The sequence below is a fragment of the Vanrija pseudolonga genome, chromosome 7 (genome assembly GCF_020906515.1).
Source record: "Vanrija pseudolonga chromosome 7, complete sequence".
In the NCBI taxonomy this organism is placed as follows: domain Eukaryota; kingdom Fungi; phylum Basidiomycota; class Tremellomycetes; order Trichosporonales; family Trichosporonaceae; genus Vanrija; species Vanrija pseudolonga.
In genome coordinates this window covers 1,297,836-1,310,884 of record NC_085855.1, presented here as the reverse complement: position 1 = coordinate 1,310,884, position 13,049 = coordinate 1,297,836, and the positions used below count along the sequence as shown (strand labels likewise).

The 13,049-nt window shown below is 65.6% G+C and overlaps 7 protein-coding genes across 7 annotated transcripts; 4 read left to right on the top strand and 3 right to left on the bottom strand.

Moving 5' to 3' along the window:
- Positions 1-182: 182 nt before the first annotated feature.
- Positions 183-1,438, bottom strand: LOC62_07G009375 (uncharacterized protein). Its single transcript, XM_062775931.1, has 6 exons — positions 1,305-1,438; positions 1,244-1,267; positions 854-1,165; positions 647-814; positions 507-598; positions 183-468 (listed from the first exon to the last, which is right to left on the bottom strand). Exons 1-6 carry the CDS (start codon positions 1,361-1,363, stop codon positions 275-277), a joined length of 849 nt encoding a protein of 282 aa, XP_062631915.1. The 5' UTR covers positions 1,364-1,438; the 3' UTR covers positions 183-274.
- Positions 1,439-2,098: 660 nt separating this feature from the next.
- On the top strand, positions 2,099-3,364 carry PPT1 (Palmitoyl-protein thioesterase 1). The gene is made up of 4 exons (XM_062775930.1): positions 2,099-2,475; positions 2,514-2,603; positions 2,642-2,951; positions 3,008-3,364. The coding sequence occupies exons 1-4, from the start codon at positions 2,143-2,145 to the stop codon at positions 3,241-3,243; spliced, it is 969 nt and encodes a 322-aa protein (XP_062631914.1). The 5' UTR covers positions 2,099-2,142; the 3' UTR covers positions 3,244-3,364.
- A 7-nt stretch (positions 3,365-3,371) lies between these two features.
- Positions 3,372-4,243, bottom strand: LOC62_07G009373 (uncharacterized protein; the record flags this gene model as incomplete). Its single annotated transcript, XM_062775929.1, has 2 exons — positions 3,372-3,511; positions 3,550-4,243. The coding sequence occupies 2 exons, from the start codon at positions 4,241-4,243 to the stop codon at positions 3,372-3,374; spliced, it is 834 nt and encodes a 277-aa protein (XP_062631913.1).
- A 108-nt stretch (positions 4,244-4,351) lies between these two features.
- UP3 (Stress-response A/B barrel domain-containing protein UP3) lies at positions 4,352-4,973 on the top strand. The gene is made up of 3 exons (XM_062775928.1): positions 4,352-4,411; positions 4,565-4,819; positions 4,909-4,973. The coding sequence occupies exons 1-3, from the start codon at positions 4,405-4,407 to the stop codon at positions 4,941-4,943; spliced, it is 297 nt and encodes a 98-aa protein (XP_062631912.1). The 5' UTR covers positions 4,352-4,404; the 3' UTR covers positions 4,944-4,973.
- A 28-nt stretch (positions 4,974-5,001) lies between these two features.
- pex2 (Peroxisome biogenesis factor 2) lies at positions 5,002-6,519 on the bottom strand. Its single transcript, XM_062775927.1, has 3 exons — positions 6,271-6,519; positions 6,075-6,225; positions 5,002-6,033 (listed from the first exon to the last, which is right to left on the bottom strand). The coding sequence occupies exons 1-3, from the start codon at positions 6,436-6,438 to the stop codon at positions 5,030-5,032; spliced, it is 1,323 nt and encodes a 440-aa protein (XP_062631911.1). The 5' UTR covers positions 6,439-6,519; the 3' UTR covers positions 5,002-5,029.
- A 256-nt stretch (positions 6,520-6,775) lies between these two features.
- On the top strand, positions 6,776-9,142 carry PFE1445c (T-cell immunomodulatory). The gene is made up of 6 exons (XM_062775926.1): positions 6,776-6,973; positions 7,009-7,070; positions 7,115-7,312; positions 7,362-7,760; positions 7,812-8,041; positions 8,083-9,142. Exons 1-6 carry the CDS (start codon positions 6,798-6,800, stop codon positions 9,064-9,066), a joined length of 2,049 nt encoding a protein of 682 aa, XP_062631910.1. The 5' UTR covers positions 6,776-6,797; the 3' UTR covers positions 9,067-9,142.
- A 1,834-nt stretch (positions 9,143-10,976) lies between these two features.
- Foxj3 (Forkhead box protein J3) lies at positions 10,977-12,727 on the top strand (the record flags this gene model as incomplete). The annotated part of the gene is made up of 5 exons (XM_062775925.1): positions 10,977-11,397; positions 11,467-11,549; positions 11,602-11,661; positions 11,712-11,825; positions 11,954-12,727. The coding sequence occupies 5 exons, from the start codon at positions 10,977-10,979 to the stop codon at positions 12,725-12,727; spliced, it is 1,452 nt and encodes a 483-aa protein (XP_062631909.1).
- Between the last annotated feature and the right edge of the window lie 322 nt (positions 12,728-13,049).

The following is a 13,049-nucleotide window of genomic DNA, read 5'->3' as shown; positions in this document are numbered from 1 at the left end:
TCTACGGCACCGCCCGTGCCAACTCATGGGCTGTAGTATGCATGTAGATGGGTATAGCTCGCCCGAGGCCCGCTGGACGGTGCTTTGCCGGCGTCGGTGTGCGCTTGCCATCGCGCCGTACGGCAGCCTGCTTTCCTTCCAGCCCGGCGTGACTCGGCGCCAACGCCTCGCTCGCCCCGCCGCACAGCAAAGAACGTGCATTTTTCTACCACGCCAACTACTTGGATTATGCGCCGACATGGACACGATACAATGCCGCAGCGCCTCACGCCGCTTAGAGCACGGCAGCGGCGCCAACGACGACCGAAAGCACCGACACGCCGGCGAGAACGAGCGGGGTGAGCGCGCCGGTGGCAGCGCCCGAGGGCTTGTTCGACGCCGAGGGGGCAGGCGCCGACGAGCTCGCGCCGGCAGCACCGCTGGTCGAGGCGTTGGCACCGCCGACAGCGACGCCCGAGGGGACGGACGCTGGGGTCAGCCGAGTTACCAAGGGAAAGAAAGCTTACCGCCAAAGTTGGCACCGCACTGGCCCTTGAGCGCCGCGCCGGGGGTCGAGGTCGTGATGGAAACGTTAGCCTTGTCGAGCTCGTAGTAGAGGCTTGGTGGTGTGAGTGCGAGCTGGCGCTGCGTATGTACGGCGACTCACGTTGCGAGACAGCCGGTGCAGACATGGCCCGAGGCGCCGAGGGGCGCGAGCGTGTTGAGCGTCGTTGCGTTGCCCGAGATGAGGCCGCCGAGGAACTCGAGGGTCACGTTCTGCTTGGTCTCGTCCTGGATCGTCTGGAGGAGCTCGGGGACGCAGTACTTGTTTGTGCTGCGCGTCGTCAGCTATTTCTAGTTGCACAACACCCACGTCGTGTTCTTGGCGCAGATGCCAGCAAAGAACTCGGGGTAGTGGGCGAGCACGCCGTCGACGACCGTGATGAGGATCTGGCCGGTGCCGTTACCGCTGTTGGCGTCGGCGGCGCAGTTGGCGTCGACGGCCGTCTTGGCCGAGGCGAGGTTGTCGGGCGTGCACACTGGCCCGGGGGGGCACAGGTTGCCGAGGTACGACGTCAGGCCTGGGATGATCGAGCCAGAGTCGGAGAGGAGCGGCACGAGGCCCGTGAGCTGCAGGCAGGAGAGGGGGCCGAGCGCGAGGCCGACGACGCCGGATGCGCACTGGCTGGGAGGGAGGGAGCGTTAGTAGCTGGTGCTGGGGGGGGGGACCGTCGGGTCGGGGCGTTTGTTGGCCGCAACTCACTTGGAGATGCCCGGGATGTTGATCCTGTAGTGTTAGGTTTCTGTCACTGCGCTACACCTACTGGGCAGAGGCGACGCCAGCAGCGACGGCAGCGGCGAGGAGGGTAGACGTGCGGACCATGGTGAGTGTGTGTGTAGCAGAGGGTGTTGTTGAGAGAGAGAGAGAGTCGGATGGGCAACTGGGCAATTGTTAAAGCGGTGTGGTGTGGTGCGACTGGGTGGGTGGGTGGGTAGTGCTGCGGCTAAAGGCTGGGCTGGCGGGCAGAAGTGACGTCGGCGGGCACGGCGGCACTGTTCCTTACATGTCATGTTTACGCGAATAGCTCCAGCAGCAGTCAGCAGCAGCAGCAGCAGCACAAAGGCGGCACAGTCATCTCCGCAGCTCTGCTACAGCCCCACCCGCACCTCGCTCCGACCTGGCACAACGAAGCACACCGGTGGTGATGGTCGCTTGCAAGCAGGTACAAGAGCCTGTTGTCTTCCCGCGCTCGTTGCTTGTTGTGTCGCTCGCTCGCTCGCTCTAAATGGGACGACACGCAGCGTGACACCCACAGCCCACCTGCCCAGTCGAGTGGCAGCATGCAATGCAAAGGCAGCAACGGCCAGATCGCAGTGACGCTGCTGCTGCTGCTGCTGCTGCTGCTGCTGCCCAGTACCTGGCTCTGCTCTGCTCGCGCAGCTCCACCTCGTCGCTGACTGCCTCCCTTTGCTCGCGCGCGCCGCAGCGCCGCGGCATGGATCTCATCTCGACTCTGCCCTCGGGCCCGCCCGCGCCGAACCCTCACTCACTCACTCCCTCCCACCACTCATGACGTAACCGCCAACGCTTGGCAACCGTCATCTCAAGTCTCCATCTCACACTTGCTCACCAACTCGCACTCACAGCAAGCAGCATCCACCATGCTCACGGCGTTACTCGTAGCCCTGGCGCTCAGCGGGGCCGTCGCCGCGGCGCCAGCCCAACAGGCACCGCTCCAGCCCCCCGCGCCCGCCGCGAGCCCCCGCCCCCTCGTTATATGGCACGGACTCGGCGACACGGCCCACAGCGAGGGCATGGACGCGTTCGCGGAGCGCGTGCGCGAGCTGTACCCCGGCATCTATGTGCACAATGTCGTGGCGCCGCGCGACGCCAGCAGCTCGGAGGAGAGCCGCGCGGGGTGGTGGGGCAGTGCTGTCGGACTCGGTGAGGACGTGTGTGAGCAGCTCTCGGAGATCGACGAGCTCGCTGGAGGGGTAGGTCGGCGTATCTGGGCGCGGCGCGCTGACGCCAGTTCGACGCGATTGGGTTCAGCCAGGGCGGGCTGTTTATCCGCTACTATGCGCAGTACTGCAACGACCCGCCAGTGCGCAACCTGATCACGGTGAGTGACGATGTGGTCCGCTCGCTCACACACACCAGTTCGGCTCGCCCCACTTTGGCATCGCAGCCCTCATCCCCTGCCCCGACCCGCCGACGGTGGCGTGCACGCTCGCGGCGCGCGCAGCCAAGGCAGGCATCTACACGGGGTGGGCGCAGCGCAACCTCATCCAGGCGCAGTACTACCGCGATCCGGCGCGGCTCGACGAGTTCCTGCTCGCCAACCAGTTCATCCGTGCTTTGAATGGCGAGGGCGGGCTGGACGACGACGGCGAGCCGACGGGGCGCGAGCATGGCGGCTTGGGGCTTGGGCAGGTGGAGAACGTCGTGGCGATTGCGTTCGACGAGGACGGTGAGTGCGGCGGGCGATGGGGTGGTACTTACAGCGGCTGACACCCCCCTCCCCAGAAACCGTCGTCCCAGGCCTCTCAGCCCACTGGGCCACAATCGACACGAACAACGCGAGCACCGTCGTGCCCCTCAAAGAGCAGCAGCTGTACCAGGACGACCTGATCGGCCTCCGCGCCCTCGACAAGAAGGGCAGGCTGCACCTGCTCACCTGCCCCGGGCGGCACATGGAGATTGGCGGCGACGGCGAGTGCGGGGACAAGGTGCTGGAGAAGTGGGTCGGGTGGAGGGCGTAGAGCGTACGCCGAGCCGCTGAGCGCAACAAGGCGTGTGTGCGCGGCGTGAACATCGCGCGCGCGTGAGGACATTGTAATCGATGTACAGATTGTCGGAATATGCTACAACTCTGCTACGCTGCGCTGCGCTACGCTGCCCACTCCCACTGCCACCCGCCCTCGTCCCCCGCGCCAGGAGGAAGGGCATACTCGCCCCGCGCACACCGCCTGCAGCGCAAGCCGACGGTCTCAGTACCAAGATGGAGGGCGTACGTGTCGTCGCCGGTGTCTACAGTGTCAGCGAGCTCCTTCCCCGCCAAAACCAACCAGAGACGGTAGCCACGCTCCCCGGCCCAAAGAGCCACTCGAGCCCGTCAGACAGCGCAACGCGCCGCGCCGCCCCGTCGCCCTCGCTGACGGGCAACGACGCCAAACTCGGCTCGAGCACAAGCAAGCCAGCGCCGAGGTGTCGCGCGGCGCTGAGCGCGGCGGCGACGAGTTGAAGGTATCCCGCCGAGCTGGCGTCTGGCGCGTCTTCCCTCTCCTTGACATGCTGCTTCTCGCCCTCCTCCCCCATAGGTACGTTCTCGCGCTCGTCGTCTAGTGGAAGGAGGAAGAGCGCGCCGAGGTCGAAGAGGACGATGAGGGACGGCGACGGCGTGACTTCGTGCGGCGCGTCCTTCCCTGCAGCAGCCACAGTGCCCGTTAACAGCGAGAGCAGCAGCGCCGCGTGCCGCCTGGAGGGGACATGCCGGGTCTGCACCTTCTCCAGCTGCCCCAATGGGCAAGTGTCGCGCAGGTATCCCTCGTCTTCGTCCTCCAGCGCGCCGAGGAAGGCCGCTTTCGGGCCAGTGACGAGCAGTGCCCCGCCAGCACCGGCGCCGGCCAGGGCAGCATGCAGCGCGCTGCTTGCTGGCAATGGGCCGAGAACGGCCGCAGGTAGGCGGAGGTGCTCGCTCGGCGCTGTTGGTGATGGCGGGAGGAGCGCGGCGAGGGGTATTGCTTGTGTTGTTGGTGGCATTGTTGACGGTTGACTGTGTGTCGTCATGTTCGGGCCAAATGTCCGGAAAGTCAAATGCCGCCCTTGCCGCGCCCGGGCCGAAGTCGTGCCCCAGACAGATCACGCAACCGCGACAACCACTTGCTGTTGCGTTCTCTCCATCCTCATCAACAGCAGTCAACATGGGTAGTGAGTACGCGCAAGCACAAGCACACGCAAGCAGGCAAGCACGTGTCTTGCCTTTGCCTCGCGCAAGCGTAGCCAGCGTAGACCTGTACCCAAGCCTGCTGTCTCGCACCCCCACGCCGCGCGCGCCGCCGCTGACGCGCTCGCCCGCCCCAGAAATCGTCCACATCGTCCTCTGGAAGCTCAAGCCCTCCATCAACGTCGCGACGGCGACCGCCGCAATCGACGCGCTCAAGACCGTCCCTGGCCCCATCAGCGCGCACCTCGGCCCGCCGGCCATCCACGACCGCGCAAAGGGCTTCAACTACGGCCTGTACTCTGTCTTTGAGAGCCGCGAGGCGCTCGACACGTACGCTGTGTCTGAGGCGCATGTCAAGGTCGTTGTGGAGAACGTGCGGCCTAATGTTGAGGGTGAGTGCGTGGGGGGGGGGGGAGGGGGGGATTGGGGGTGATTAGCTCGAGGGGGGTAGTGACTCGAGAGAAGGGCTGACCATAATTAGACGTCCTTGCGTACGACTTTGAGCTTGAGCAGTAGTTTGACTGGCAATGCAATGTTGAAGTGACACGGTGTGATGCTGCGCGATGCTAAATGATGCTGCATTAACCCAATCACGCCCACATCTATGGACTCGGGCTCGCTGGCCCCGACCCCGGGGCGGACCCCACCGCGGCGTCCCCGTTCACCACCTCCCACTCGCTCTCGCTGCCCGTGCCCGCCGCCTCGCTCTCAGACGTCGTCTCGACAGACAGGGGCTCGGCGCCGGCCCTCCACGCGCGCGTCACGCCGCCGCCGCAGCGCAGACACGTCCACTTGTCCGCCTTGCGCACCTTGCCTCCCGCGACCTCGGCCTGCTCCTTGTCCCAGCGCGCGAGCTCGTCCGCGATGCAGTAGTAGCAGTACTTGCACCCGCCCCAGCAGTCTGTCTGTGCTGGGATGAAGATCCTGTCCTCGTTGTCATTTGCCTCGTCGTTGGCTGCCGCGTCGTCCGCCGTCAGTGGGGGCAGCGAGATGTCGGTTCCGGAAATCGCGACGGGCGTGGTCGTGCGCCGCAGATAGCACACGGGGCACGTATGCCGCGGGATGCCAGCGACGACGCCGGCATGCGCCGCGACGGGGACCGGCGCGCCCTTCTTCTTGGCCGTGTTGGTCGCCGTGTGCGCGGCCGAGAGCGCCTCGTAGTCGATCATGGTCGGCTGCGAGAGGAACGCCTTGACGGGCGCGGCGAGCACGGCGGGGTTGAGCACGCGCGGCAGGCCGGGGAAGCGCGGGATCGCGAACATGAGGAACTCGGTCATGGCACCCCACACGAGCTGGCGGTTCATAAACTCGTACGACACCATGCGGGCGAGGTGTGGGCTCGTCGGTACGAGCTTGAGGCCCAGGATGCGCATGAGCAGCGAGGGGTACTCGCGATCGTAGAGGAACAAGCCCCACCCGGCCAGCTCCCACGCGCGCGCGAGGTTCTCAATCCGCACGAGCAGCGTCCATGCCTTGCGCCGCGGGTCGTGGGCCGGCAGGTCGGGCCACTGCCGTGATAGTGCTGTCGTGCGTGCCCTGGACAGCAGGTACGAGGGGAGGAGGGACGGGTTGAGGAGGATGTAGAGGACGAGGATGGAGCGCGTTGCTGCGTAGGGGTTAGTGCCGCCGCCGTTGGTGACCACTTACGCTTTCCGCTACTTCCTCGTGAGCTGGCGAGACGGAGGTTCTGGAGCGCCGCGCCGGGGCTAGCCGCCGAAGATGAGAGCACACCGGCGGCGAACACAGCCGCCTTGAGCACGAGCTCGATCTCGGGCTTGAAGTCTGGCGCGAGGGATGGCTGGGAGCGTCAGCTGATATGCCAACAGAGCAGCCTTGCACTTACTCGAAACCGCGACACGGCGCGCTCGACACCGTCCGACAACAGACTGGCGATACCGTCGTCGAGCCCCTCGGCGTCGACCTGGTTCACGAGCGGCGCGCGCGGCTCGTACGGCCGCGTCTGGGACGCTGGAGCCGGTGTCACCGCTATTGTCTCTATCGTGACTGTCATTAGTGGGTGGGTTGAGAGATGAGGACTGGCGCAGGCCAAATGTCAGCGAGATGGTCGGTGTCGGCGGCGACTGCGGCGGTGGTGGTTGTTGCCGGTTCATCGCTGGCTGACTTAGCCGACAATGACAACTCGGTGCTAGGCGCCGGTGAGGGTTGATGACAAGAAAATCTGGTCCCGCTTATGGCCCAGGCTATTAGCTTAGTGCATTAGTAATCCCACGCGGAGGTCACGTGCACCCTAATCCGCAATCCTAATCGCCCCGCCACCAACTCCACACCGGCGGCAGCGTCACTCTTGACGACCTGCCGCGTCACAAACTCTCATCGCGACAACAACACCGGCAACACCGTACCACCGCCATGCGCCTGCACCTCGCGCTCACCCTGACGCTGCTCGCTGCAGCCGAGGCAGGCGCCCTGTGGCCATTCAAGCAGAAACGCTTCACGGCCGAGGCGCTCGTCAATGCCGGCGACCTGGGGCTCAAGCTCGACGGCGGGCGGGTCGCGGCCATTGGCGATGCGGACGGCGACCAAAAGTGCGTGTGGGCTAAGGCTTGGAAGCTAACCCCAGTTCCGACCTCTTCGTCATCTCCGAGGACAAGAAGAAGGTCCGATTGTGGCTGTGGGACCGGGGTGCGTTTGCCTACTTGCTGGTCTTCCTCTTCTGACGACGCCAGCCAACTTCCGGTACAAGCCCGGCGCGGAGCTCTCGTTCAAGGAGCACGTGAGAAATGTCGTACCGATGGACTTTGACGCCGACGGACGGCTAGACCTGCTCGTCATGATGGGCGCTGTCGCCGAGGGCGGGTGGTGGGGCGGCGGGGGCAAGCCGAGAACAGATATGGAGATTGTGCTGTCCGGCGCAGGGGGTTTTGGTGGGTCTGCACCGAGCCGGCGGCGGGGCAGCGAGCTAATACACCACAGGCACAGGGGACACCTGGCCAGTACAGAGCTGCACGGCCGGCCAGCCGCTCATCTTCGACGCCGAGGGCTCACTCCGCCCGTCGATGCTCGCGTTCCTCCGAGAACAGTACCAGGACCCAGTCCCGCGCGTGTGGTTCAACAACGGCACAGGGCTCGAAGTGACCACGTCGGGCATCATGACGCCCGCCGAGAATGCGTGCGAGCTCGGCGACCTCCACTCGTCGGCCTATGTCGACATTGACGGCGACTGCCGCCCCGACCTCGTGCTGCACTGCAAGAAGGCGCGCCCGGGCGAGATGAAGCTCCAGACATGGCTGAATAACGGCGAGGCGGGGTACAAGATCCACCAGGAGTACGATCTGCCTGCTGGAGCGCAGGCACTGACGTTTGCGGATATCAGTGGGTTGAGGAGGTGGTAGCCGGCGGGGGCAGAGCTGACGCGTGTACCAGACCGCGACGGCGCGATCGACCTCGTCTTCCCCACTTGCGCCAAGACGTTCCCCTCGAGGGGCACAGGAAGCGACTGTGAGATTCACATCGCGTATAACATGCAGGCGGGGCTCTGTTTCACGGAAACGTCGCAGTATGACCGGTCGGGCAAACTGCTCAAGTGCCGCGGCTGGGGCGACTTGTGCACACGGGACAGCGAAGCGAGGTTCAGCCTCCGCAAGGCTGACAAGGTGAGCAGCGTGTCCTGCCTGACCTTGGCTGACACACCCAGTGGCATACATCGTTTACCGTCGCCGAGCTCTTCCCCGACGACACGGGCGTCGAGCTCATGGTCGCGCAGCCAGGCAACCGCAACGTCCAGATCCCTATCCGCGCCGGCGACTTTGACGTCGACGGATTCCCAGACCTCCTTATCTCCGCACGAAACGGCACCGGCCACCGCAAGGTCAAGGTGCTGAAGAATGTGCCGTGCGGCAAGGGGGTACATGGGTGTCCCACTGAATCTGGGCGCGGCTTTGTCGTTGCCGGAGGCAAGGGCTGGGAGGCGCTGGAAGCGATTACCGACTCTACTGGCGCCAACTGGATCGATCTGGATGACGACGGCTCGCTTGACATCATGGTGCATCGCGACGGCAAGCAGCAAATCACATTCCTCCAGAACAACTTCTTCCACGACGCCTTCTTCCTCAAGGCGCAGGTGCTCAACGGCGCGTGCGAAGGAACGTGTGAGCCGGCGGGCGGGGGCAAGAAGTACTCTGCCCTCGGGGCGGGCTACTCTGGTGCGACGTTCAAGTTTACCGTGTTTGACACTGCTGGCCGGCGGCATGCGCAGCAGGTGCCGCAGCTGCCACAGACGGGGTACCAGGCGCTCCAGTCGCCCCACACGTTTATCGGGCTCGGCAGGACGAACAACTATGTCGAGAACCTCGTGGTCGGCACGTCGCTGTACGCACCCGACGACAAGACGACCCTCGAGGCGGTGATTCCCAACTCGCAGGTGATTGTCAACCCGCCATGGCCGCTGAGCGGCGACTCGCTATACAAGCTCAAGCCGCCCGTCACCAAGAGAAACAAGGAGTGGCGCACCGAGCTCTTCCTCCACCCCGGCGACTGGATCCCGTGGGTCGCGGCCGCCGTGCTGGGGACAGTGGTGACGCTGGGTTTCGTCGTGTGGCGCCTCGACGAGCGCGAGAAGAAAGAGGACGAGCGTGAGAGGCGGCGGGCACTGCACGCGATCAATTTCCAGGCATTGTAGTGTTGTAGAGATGCATAGAGGGCGCGCCGCCGAGCCGCCGAGCACGGCGAGGCGACGCAAGGCGTGGTGGTTATTGTTATTGCCTGCTTACTTGACGACAAAGTGGCTCATTGGTGCAGGCTACAGTAGCACTGTTGTGCTCCTTTGACCGTGGTCTGGCCGCTGGCGTGCCGACACTGGCATAGCCACCCTGCGCCCCGCGCCCTGCGCACACACGCCTCGCTGGCGGGATACACATGTCTGCGGAGACGGAGGCACTCGGCCGCTTGTACCAAACGGGCCAATGCTGGCGCGTAGGCGTGAGGCGTGTTTGGCCTGCGCCCGTCGTCACGGCGGGGGCTGGGCGCTGCAGCGATGGCGATGGCGTGACGCGGGCCCGCGCGCGTCGTCAAGGCCGTCGCAGCGGATCAGTGATCATCGCCGCTGCTCCTGCTCGAGGGGAAGATGAAGAAGACGAAGCAAAGTGACTGTGTGTGCCACGTGCTGTTGGGGCTGGGACTGGTGCACTGGTGTCTAGCCTCGCAGGGCGGCAGTCGTGGGCAAGCGTCCAAGGGCGACCGACGAAGAGACCAAAGGCCCCGCGCCGGGCGGGGCGTCGGCGTCGGCGTCGCACACGACTGACTGCGGGTAGCGACAAGCGAGGGAACGGGAAGCGAGACGCGGTGCGGGCGGCGGCGGCGGTGTAGCGCCGTATCGTCGAGTCGAGTCGAGTCTGGCCAGTCGAGGGCTATACAGCAGCAGCAACATACGAGCGGGCGGGCGCTGATGCTGCTGCAAACTCTCCCCCCGCCGCCGCCGATACGCTGATTGATCGAGCCTCGAGCCGCATGCACGCCAGGCACGCCGCGTAACCCGTCGCATCGTCGCTGTTGGCTTCTCCCCGAGGGGTGTGTGCGTGTGTGCGTGTGGGTGTGTGCGTGTGTGGTGATCGATCGAGAGGGGGGAATGTTGGGATGTAAACCCCGGCCGTACTGTACAAGTGAACGTGGCAGCGCGCGCCACACTCAGAGCCACACACACACACACACACACACATGCAGTACACTGGATGCGAGCGAGGAGCCTGCTCGACGAGCAGCTCGTAATGCATGCCACGACAGCACTACCACCACTAACAAAGACGAGCTGCGCTCTCCCTGCCTCCTTTCTCCTCGTGGCCCGCCCGCCTTGCCGATCCACACACATCCGCGCTCGCCGCATCAACAAAGTCGCATATGCCGACTCGGACCCACCGTTGGCAGCGCGCGGGCGCGTCAGTGTGGGGCGCGGAGCGGGCGCGGGGCGCGGGCGCTGGCGAAGACACAGGCTGCATGTCAACATGGGGAAGCATGCAAGGCTAGACGAAACGCGCAGAGAGACGAGAAGCGGGGCGGGGCAGTAGACGCAGAAGCGTATACACCTCGGCGGTGGAATGCGCACCGCTTGTCGTTTGCTTGTAGTCCTCGGCGCAACTTGCTGTCCTTGACGACGGCCGTCAACATCAACAAAGGAAGTGTTGCGTGTCGTCGCACGCAGCAGCAGGAGCAGGCTGCAGCCCGTCGCCGCCGCGCGATCGTGTCAATCTCCCATCACTCCGCCCGCCCCCCTCGACAAGCGAGCAGAGCAGAGCAGCGCCCTCGCCCCAGTCAACCTGCCCTCCTCGCCTCCTTCTGTGTGCACCCGTCGTCATGTATGCAGCCTACGCCGTCGTGCACCCCTGGATCACCGACAACAGCGCCCTCGTCAACCCGCCGTCTGTCGCCCCCTGTGCTTGCGCTTGCGCTTGCCGCGCAAACCCCGTTTGTGTCTCTCTGCCCTTTGTATAAAGCAGACGCAACGTCGCATTGACCAGACTCTCTCACCACCCACGGCGGGTATCCCAACCCCTTCACATATCCCACTCACCCAACCCCAGCCCTACCCTCCCAACCATGAACCGCAGCTCGCGCACCTACGCCACCCCACTACGGTGGCAGCCTGCCTCCAGCGGCGCCGACGACCCCAGCACCACCACCCGCGCCGTTGAGCGCGAGGACTCGCCGCTGGAAATCATCCCGACAGTGTTCAAGCGTCCCTTGACCCTCCCCGCGCCAAACGACGCCGCCGTCCGCGCGCTCAGCTTCAGCCAGAGCGCAAAGCCCGGCGTGGGCGACATCTCGCTCGACCGCGAGGAGCTCGTGCGCCTCCGCGAGGGCCACTTCCACACGCCCCGTCTTGGGCGCGGGAGCGAGGGACGGAACTGGGCGAAAATGACACTCTCTGAGGCTGCTTGGATCCGCGTCGAGGAGGTCGGCGCGGTCACAAAGAGCAGATCGTGGACCGCCAGAGTTGGATATGACGACAGCGGCGAGTGTGAGTGGCGCTGCGTCGGGGGAGCAAGGGAGCAACAACAAAGGCCGACAAGAGACTAAACGCACGCAGCCGTCAAGCCAGAGCTCCCATACGTCATCCTCACCAAGCTTGTCATTGCGTCGTCCCCGCGCAAGATGCTCACTCTCAACCAGGTGGGTCCGGGGGGGGAGGGGGGGGGAGTGAGCAGTGCTGACGCCGTGCTAGATCTACCAGGCGATGGAGGAGCGCTGGCCATACTTCCGGCACCTGGGGCAGACGTTTAGGGTGGGTGTGGCGGTCGACCCTCCGACTCATTGCTGACCCACGCCACGCAGAACTCGATCCGGCACAACCTGTCCATGAACCCGGCGTTCGTCAACGTCGAGCGCCCGTCGGCCGAAGGAGGGCTGGGTACCGGAAAGGGCGGGTACTGGAAGGTGTCCGACGATGTGGGTGGCGGGCCAAGCCGTTGACAATGTGACACGCTAACACGCCTCTGAAGGCCACAGCATCCCACCGCGGTCGCGGCCGCCGCGCGTCCGCGGGCGAAGACGACGCGCCCGCGCTCCTGCCCCAGCCGTCGCCGCCTAAACCGACCAAGCGTGCCAAGGCGTCCGACGGCGCCGAGGCCGCCGCGCCGAGCGTCACGCGGTCCGGCACGCTCATCCGGCGCGAAGTGGTGGCCAAGGTGCCCCAGCAGCGCGCTGGGCGAGCTCCGACCCGCGCGGTGCCCGTGCCCGTGCCCTATGCGTCGAGCAACGGCTCCGCGTCGTCCGAGTCCTCGGTGGCATCGAGCGCTGCTGCTGCGCCGCGGCCCCGCCGCCACCACCACAACCACCAGCAGACACTCGCGCCGTTGCGTATCCCCCGACTGGCGGACGACCGCCGCTCCGTCCCCGGCGTCCGCCCCGCAACACACCTCATGATGCACCTGCCTGCGGCACCGGCCGCCCAGTGGACACGGGAGAGCGTAAGCGTACCGCACGATTCGCTGCCCCACTTCCCCCTCCCCCTCCCGCTGGCCGAGCCGTCCCCCCGCCGCGCGACGCACCTCGACCCCGCCGAGCCGGCGCCCAAGCGCCGCCGCTTCGCTGCTGAGCCGGGCGAGCACACTCACAACGACCCGCTGTACCTCCTCGCGAGCGTATCCGACGCTGCCCCGACCAGCCTGCTGCCCACGCCGCCGCTCGAGGCGGGCGGTGTCGGTGCCCGCGTACCTACCCCAACCGAGGCTGCTGCCCCCACCCGCGCCGCCCCCGCCCCGCGCCACACGCTCGCGTCGCTCCTCAACCCCGCGGAACCGCCCACGCCGCTCACGTCCTCCCCTGCGTCGTCGCTGACCGGGGCGTGATGTACTACTGTACTGTATACTACTGCCCCTGGGCTTGCCTGCAAGGGTGCCTGCGCATAGAATAGAAACGAACGAATGCATTGTCGGAAAGTTGGTCGGAACAATGGACGGACGGCCAGTCACCGCGCCGGCCTCGCCAAACGCGCCACGATTCGCTTACTAGCGTCTTATCTCTAATCAGCTGATATTTGGGGAGTTGCTTGGCCGGTGTGCCCGGGTGGGGCTGTGGGCACTCCCTGACTGGCTTGGCCCCCCACTCACTCGGGGATAAGTACGTCTCGACGAACTCACTTGCATCATCTATCTCATTGTTCAGAACGCG

What these genes read in the sequence shown, in the direction of transcription:
- pex2 (XM_062775927.1), bottom strand. Translation starts at nt 6,438, where the DNA reads ATGACAGTCACGATAGAGACAATAGCGGTGACACCGGCTCCAGCGTCC. An exon ending in GCGCCGTGTCGCGGTTTCGA is followed by an intron (nt 6,226 to 6,270) that starts GTAAGTGCAAGG and finishes TGACGCTCCCAG; the next exon opens with CCATCCCTCGCGCCAGACTT. An exon ending in ACGAGGAAGTAGCGGAAAGC is followed by an intron (nt 6,034 to 6,074) that starts GTAAGTGGTCAC and finishes ACCCCTACGCAG; the next exon opens with CAACGCGCTCCATCCTCGTC.
- UP3 (XM_062775928.1), top strand. An exon ending in CGTGCGGCCTAATGTTGAGG is followed by an intron (nt 4,820 to 4,908) that starts GTGAGTGCGTGG and finishes GACCATAATTAG; the next exon opens with ACGTCCTTGCGTACGACTTT.
- PPT1 (XM_062775930.1), top strand. Translation starts at nt 2,143, where the DNA reads ATGCTCACGGCGTTACTCGTAGCCCTGGCGCTCAGCGGGGCCGTCGCC. An exon ending in CAGTGCGCAACCTGATCACG is followed by an intron (nt 2,604 to 2,641) that starts GTGAGTGACGAT and finishes CACACACACCAG; the next exon opens with TTCGGCTCGCCCCACTTTGG. An exon ending in GATTGCGTTCGACGAGGACG is followed by an intron (nt 2,952 to 3,007) that starts GTGAGTGCGGCG and finishes CCCCCTCCCCAG; the next exon opens with AAACCGTCGTCCCAGGCCTC.
- LOC62_07G009375 (XM_062775931.1), bottom strand. Translation starts at nt 1,363, where the DNA reads ATGGTCCGCACGTCTACCCTCCTCGCCGCTGCCGTCGCTGCTGGCGTC. An exon ending in GCTGGCGTCGCCTCTGCCCA is followed by an intron (nt 1,268 to 1,304) that starts GTAGGTGTAGCG and finishes CTAACACTACAG; the next exon opens with GATCAACATCCCGGGCATCT. An exon ending in GTGCGGTGCCAACTTTGGCG is followed by an intron (nt 469 to 506) that starts GTAAGCTTTCTT and finishes GGCTGACCCCAG; the next exon opens with CGTCCGTCCCCTCGGGCGTC.
- PFE1445c (XM_062775926.1), top strand. Translation starts at nt 6,798, where the DNA reads ATGCGCCTGCACCTCGCGCTCACCCTGACGCTGCTCGCTGCAGCCGAG. An exon ending in GTCCGGCGCAGGGGGTTTTG is followed by an intron (nt 7,313 to 7,361) that starts GTGGGTCTGCAC and finishes AATACACCACAG; the next exon opens with GCACAGGGGACACCTGGCCA. An exon ending in GCCTCCGCAAGGCTGACAAG is followed by an intron (nt 8,042 to 8,082) that starts GTGAGCAGCGTG and finishes TGACACACCCAG; the next exon opens with TGGCATACATCGTTTACCGT.